This window comes from Coenobita brevimanus, chromosome 92 (assembly GCF_032717465.1).
Source record: "Coenobita brevimanus isolate Jiangsu-jjx chromosome 92, ASM3271746v2, whole genome shotgun sequence".
NCBI lineage: Eukaryota > Metazoa > Arthropoda > Malacostraca > Decapoda > Coenobitidae > Coenobita > Coenobita brevimanus.
The window spans coordinates 14,408,036-14,414,630 of NC_137045.1; the positions used below are offsets into that span (position 1 = coordinate 14,408,036).

The 6,595-nt window shown below is 37.1% G+C and overlaps 1 protein-coding gene across 1 annotated transcript in view; it reads left to right on the plus strand.

The window, feature by feature from the left end:
* The window catches only part of su(f) (cleavage stimulation factor subunit su(f)), a 42,166-nt gene extending 36,136 nt beyond the window's left edge, over window positions 1-6,030 (plus strand). The window contains exons 8-14 of the mRNA XM_080282048.1: window positions 322-513; window positions 1,229-1,475; window positions 1,990-2,156; window positions 2,525-2,613; window positions 4,449-4,621; window positions 5,114-5,248; window positions 5,747-6,030. Coding sequence (XP_080138174.1) covers window positions 322-513; window positions 1,229-1,475; window positions 1,990-2,156; window positions 2,525-2,613; window positions 4,449-4,621; window positions 5,114-5,248; window positions 5,747-5,943 — 1,200 coding nt within the window. The 3' untranslated portion in view covers window positions 5,944-6,030. The remainder of the gene's footprint in view (window positions 1-321; window positions 514-1,228; window positions 1,476-1,989; window positions 2,157-2,524; window positions 2,614-4,448; window positions 4,622-5,113; window positions 5,249-5,746) is intronic.
* The last annotated feature ends 565 nt before the right edge of the window (window positions 6,031-6,595 follow it).

Here is a 6,595-nt window from a genome sequence, read left to right on the forward strand (position 1 = left end):
ATTGTCTTTTAAGTTTCTCTTCATAGTGTTGTGACTCTATAGCAGTTTTGTGTAAGCAGATTTCCCTGATCTATGGTAGATTAATGAAGAAGAATAAGGAGAGTCTTCCAACACTTCCCTATTCTCTTCAGTTTATACTGAAGATTGAAAAAATTTCCTCCTTTTAGTATATTGTTTATAGAGGGTTAAATTGAAAACATCTCCTCCATTAAGTAGGTCATATATAAAGGTTTGTAACATGGTGTTGACTGGAAATTTTACACAAGCTGTTTTAAGGTGCATGTAAACTTCTTTTTATTAATTAAGCTGCTTGGTGTTTAGGATGTGAATGCCAGCAAAATCTTCAGTGAGGAGGCAGCTCAGATATATGAGAGGGCCATATCAGGGCCCCTCAGGAAGAACCAGCTGCTGTATTTTGCCTATGCTGATTTTGAGGAATCCCGCCTCAGATACCCTGAGGTTCACAAGATCTACCAGAGATACATTGAAATGGAAGATATTGATCCAACACTTGTAAGTGTCTATTACTATATGTCTTCAAAAAGGAGATGGAGTGAAGTGAACATTGAGTTACACTGTTAGAAGAGGAATGAACCATGGCAAAAGATTTAGTATTTGTAATATACCTGTCATCTTTATAAGAGCCCATTGTGGAAATTGATCTTGAGAGGCAGTTACATTCACTTCTCAAATTAATTTAGCCTCCAGGTAAAGCCTTTTATTACTGATGACATCAGCTAGGACCTAGGTTATCATCACAGTTTCCACAATACTTAGAAGAAAGTGACCGTATTGCACTATACTCCATTTTAAACACACACAAAATGGCCATATCTAGATGGCACTTAGAGGCTACCAAAAATCTGTGTAGATTTTCAGTGGTGTAAAGTACTGTATGATCCTAGCATTTCTTTCTTCTTTGTATATTTGTTTATATATATATATATATATATATATATATATATATATATATATATATATATATATATATATATATATATATATATATATATATATATATATATATATATATATATATTTATATGTATATATATATATGTATATATATATATATTTATATGTATATATATATATATTTATATTTATATAAATATATATATATATATAAATATATATATATATATATATATATATATATATATATATATATATATATATATATATATATATATATATATATTTATATTTACCTTTTTTTAATGCACAGGCATACCTCCAATACATGAAGTTTGCAAGGAGGGCTGAAGGCATCAAGTCAACCCGAGAAGTGTTTAAGAAGGCTCGAGAAGATGTACGAACAAGGTTCCATGTGTATGTTGGTGCGGCACTTATGGAATATTATTGCACAAAGAACAAAGATATTGCTTTCAGGATATTTGAATTAGGCCTCAAAAAGTTCCCTGATAATGCAGACTATATAATGGCCTATGTTGATTACCTATCACATCTTAATGGTGAGTTATTCTGTTATTTCTATATCTTAGTCATGCAGTTACTTTAAAAAATACGCTGAAATCAAACATAATTATAATAGGACATTCAGTGTAGAATTGCAGGAAGCATCATAGTCACAAGTGATGCATGACATATGTCATTATACTAAGCAGTGTAGAAAGTTGAGAGTCTGTATTTGTCTATCTTGTTGACACCTTGCCCCCTCCTAAGATTTTTGTACATGGGGAGACAATGAAAGAAGTGCCACCTGGCTGCACTGTCCTGATACTGTTGCTGAGAAATCTTGTTAATACCATGTTAACTGTTTCTTATCAAAGGAACAGTTAAGTCAGCACTTGTTACATATAGAATTCAGTAGTTATAAGCTTTAGTATCATATTCATGCTAACCCGTTTTCCTACCGTAGGGTGGGGTGCAGTGTGACTCAACGACCAGAATAATGTTTTAAAATTTTTGTGCTCTTAAGATGTGTGCTAGGTCATTGCATGCCTAATTTCAGTCTTGTTTTTGTAGAGGACAACAACACAAGAGTTCTGTTTGAGCGAGTCTTAACTTCTGGTCAGCTGAAGAATGAAGACACTGTGGGACTGTGGAATCGTTTTCTTGAGTTTGAGTGCAATGTGGGAGATTTGGCATCCATTGTCAAGGTGGAGAAAAGGCGTGCACACGTTCTGCAGAAGGTTAGTCTCCCATCACTTCAGCTGCGATATTCCTGTGACATATTTTCTTCTTTGCTTCTCCCTGACAATTTTATTGATATTTACACTGTAAATGTAGAGGTATACTGATAAATTTTACAGGTATATCATCATCATTATTATTATCATTATCATTACTATTACCCAAGTTTCTTATGTTAACATGGAGACGTAATTTAAGGCTCATAGAACTGTTTTGGAACATGAATCAGAGGTAAAAGGGAACCCACTGTACAATGTTTTTTTCTCCTATTCCATATGAGATAGTCATTATCATCTTGACTGTTTTTCAAGGAAGAAAATGGTGTAAGAGTTATTATAACTGTTGATAAAAATTCATTTGTTTCCAGTTACAAGAGTTTGAAGGGAAGGACACGGCTCAGCTTGTTGATCGCTACAAGTTTATGGACCTGTATCCATGTACTCCCGCTGAGTTAAAGTAAGTTGAGTGATGTTTATGATTTGTCAAGTTTGTATTAAGATATTTCATGCCCAAGCAATTAAATAACACCAAAATAGCCGACCAGAGGAAGCCTTAGTCTCTTGCTCCAATTAATTTCTCTGTACAGGTATACTCCGGTTTAACAATGCAATTGGTTAGGTAAAAACCCATCGTTAGGTAGGATATCATATATTGGGGTAGATTTAACATGTAAAGTAATGGGATGTGTTTTTCAGCCTTGGGTTTCCTCCCTAACCAAGTCCTAAACCCACCCAGATGAGCCCCAAAACAAGTTTAAAGCCAATCTAAATGACCTAACAGCTGTAAAAGAAGCTAACATAAGCCTAACACCTGTAAATAACTCACTAAAACCAGCAAAAAAAAGCTGAAAATCATCAAATATGTCTGAAAAAAATCAATCTTTCAACTGTATCCCAGAATGACAATGTTCACCTCACATATGGCTAAAACACATTAATCTAAGTCTAAAAACAGTTTATAAATCAACCTAAACACACAATCTTAGTCTAAAATATCATGAAAATCGGTACTGGTAAAAAAAAAATCAAAACTCATCGTTAAACCGGGGTTTGGCCATTGTTAGGCTGGGTATGGTGGTATTTCTACCTCCGTCGTAAAGCCGGGGTATCGCATCTAGGGGTATCGTATATCGAAATACAGTATACCTGTATTCTAAGATAGGATTGAATTTGCAGGCATAGAGTATTATATATCGTTACATTGTCTTGAGGTTGTGCTTTCACTTTGATATTAGAACGGCATAGGGTTAGAAAATGTTCCCAGAGCCTACTGTGCTTAGCTCCAGAAACTTAATCTCATTAGATATGCAAGTAATCCCTTTAATATCCGGATGTCCAATAACCGGACTCACCAATGTCTGGACATTTTGGGCCCAGGCCTTCAGAATGCAAAAATGGCCCAAAAACATAAAAAAAATAAAAAATAAAAAATAAATCTGACATTTTTTTCAACCTTTCTTTGAACTTGGCGCGCAGTGCCGAACAGCTGTGTTTACTCATGGCCCCTTGCTTCATGCCCTCCCCAGTTACCGCCTAACTACCATCCTAACTAGATGCTTATCGCAATGGATGCCATGCATGCTCGTTTTTGTGAACAAACAGTGAAGAAACTGCAATACCTCGCCACTAGACCACATGGGAATTTCCAGTGTTGTGCTGTGTTTCGACATTTGAATTCAAAGTGCAAAGGATTAAGTGCAGGGTGCAAACTGACGGTTGCAACTGGCGTGGTGCAAATAAGAAAAGAATGTGCAGTGTTAAACAGTTATAATTCACAGTACAAAGGATTAAGTGCAGCACAACACTGGATTGCTGTATTTGCTTGAAGAGCATTTTCACCACTGCCAGAGCCTTAGATGAGGCAGGTTAATCTTCATAACTGCCATGAACGTGTTGTAAGTACCCTGTACACCGCTAAATATTTTCCATACTCACATCTAATTCCTCATTCTCAGGTTCCTTTTCATTTATTTCCTGCTTTCTGTCCCTTATTTCTATGAATAGGGTCTTAAATAGTGTTGTGCATGTCCAGTAGGGTTATGTAGGTGGTTTTCTGAGTTAGGCTGGGTTAGGGTCTGTAAGTATTTGTCCAGGAGGCATTTTTCCAGTATCCAGACAAACCCACTTTCTGGACATGGTTTTGGCTCTATTACATCAGATATTGGAGGGATTACTATATATTATAACAGGTTATATGCTTGTGTAACAGTCAGTTGTCATTAACCAAGGGACTCCTGTATGCTTTGCAACATCTTCCATTAAGATGAAGACACCTGTAAATTTTGTCACCAGAGCCATTGGATATCGTGACATCTCCACCCATGCCATGATCATCAACCCTGCTATCCCTCGAGGCCTCTCCATCCATGACTCTCAGGAACCAACCTATGTCAGGCCAGATTTCTCACAGATGATTCCATTTAAACCAAAGGCCAAGTACATCCCAGGGGAACACCCAGTCAAAGGTAACTCTGATGTTCATATTGTGTTTGTACTTCATTCCTTTCACTCTGTTTTACGTATACAGTTTGTTGCCGGTATTATGTAACTGAAATCCTGTGTTTTAGTGAGATTCTGAAGTTGCTTCTAATTTTTTATAGTACATTACCATTCTAAGCATGGACAGTACTGTGTATGAAATTGGAACAGAGATGTGTGTGATGAAGGGCTGAAGCTTTTTAGTGTAAGGTTGTATGGCCATTTGATTGTGGCCACTGACAGGTAATAGGACTTTATACTTAACAGTGTTGTAACATAATTCCTTATTTACCACCTTTATTATGATTGCTGTGAATTGTGTAAGGTTATTCTGATATTATATAGCCTTTTTTAAAACAATCACTTCTCAGTTATGTTTGAATGATGTTGGTTCACTCTTAATGCCCCAAAGCTCATGATGCAGAGAGGCAGTAATGGACTGCATGATGGATGGATGGATGTTCTCTCTCATTTTGCAGGTGGTGCCTTTCCCCCTCCTCCAGCTGTGGCCAACCTGCTTTCTCTCCTGCCTCCTCCAAGCTGCTTCCGTGGCCCCTTTGTCAAGTTGGAGGCCCTGGTTGACCTCTTTATGAGACTCAATTTGCCTGATCAAGGTGAAGCAGATTTTCCTTGGCATACCAGTATCATCTTTTGTCTTCTTTTCACATACCTTGTAGTGTTACCACACCCCAAAGAATATGCCACAATGCTGACAGATATCTTTTTAAAAGATGTAATTGTGTGGGATTCAAACATTCATTATCATGTTTTCCACTGTACAGTACTTTAAAAGCAGATTAATGGTTGTAGAGTCAGCTTTTCTTATCATCCCACCATGGTTTCAAAGAGTACCACTTAACATTATTAATCATCCTGTAATATGATGATATATATAAGATTATAAGAAGAAATGGCACCCACATATAAAAGTTATGTTTCATTATGTGGGTTTTCTTCCCTTTTAGTAACTCACAGAATTTAAATTGAGACCCTTGCTGTTATTCAGGCTCACAGTCTCATGCGTTTTGTGTGCTGTAGGGTAATGGCCTTTGCTGTATTTCATTTAAAGATTTTAAAACAGCCAGAGTAAAAATCTTGTTTTTTGTGCCCAGGAGGTCAGTGGTCAACCAGTGGGGGTCATGATGTGCGTCTGTTTGAGCTGTCAAAGTCAGTGCATTGGGTGGTGGATCCAAGTGGTGACCGGAAGAGGAAGCTTATCATGGCTGAGGACTCTGATGATGAGGATGGCAACAAACCTGTCCTCACCAGTGATATCTATAGAGCTCGGCAGCAGCGCAAGATGAAATAGGCACTTTTACTTGTGCTCAGGGGTGATGAAGATTGGACTGTTAACCCCTTCAACCCAAGGATGTATGTTGTATTATGTTCTTGCTTCCACTAGATGATTTTATTCAGCTGTCCAGATAGCCCTTGTAGTTAAATGTTAGCCTTATCAAACCTCCTCCAGCCCTAAATCTATCTTTTAAGCTGAAAACAATTATCATCTGTAGCAAGAACTAGGCAGTAAATGAATCATCACATAGAAGAGGTTAAGCCCCTTACTGTGGTGACATATTTTATATTTTATTCTGACTACCAAACAGATTATTTAATACAATTTTAGGGGAGATGTCTAGTAGTGAAGAGGTTAATGAAAAAGTAGTAGTAGTAGTTGGAAACCCAGACTCATCTGAACATGAAACTGCTGGATATATGCCAAAGTTGCCCTTCTTCAATGGTCTACCATCCTCCTTTAAGAAGACAGCAGGGAGGTTGAGAGATGTTTGCATAACTGGTCAACTCCATCACCTGGTCATATTGGTTCCAGCACATGAAGGCATCCCTCTCCACCACTCCTCCATATCTAACCCGTCCAGTTTGAATACAGTCACCAGGAGAAAGCAAGAATAAAGTAGAAATTACTTCACTGTAGACAAGGGGTTAAATACTAAATATAGAAC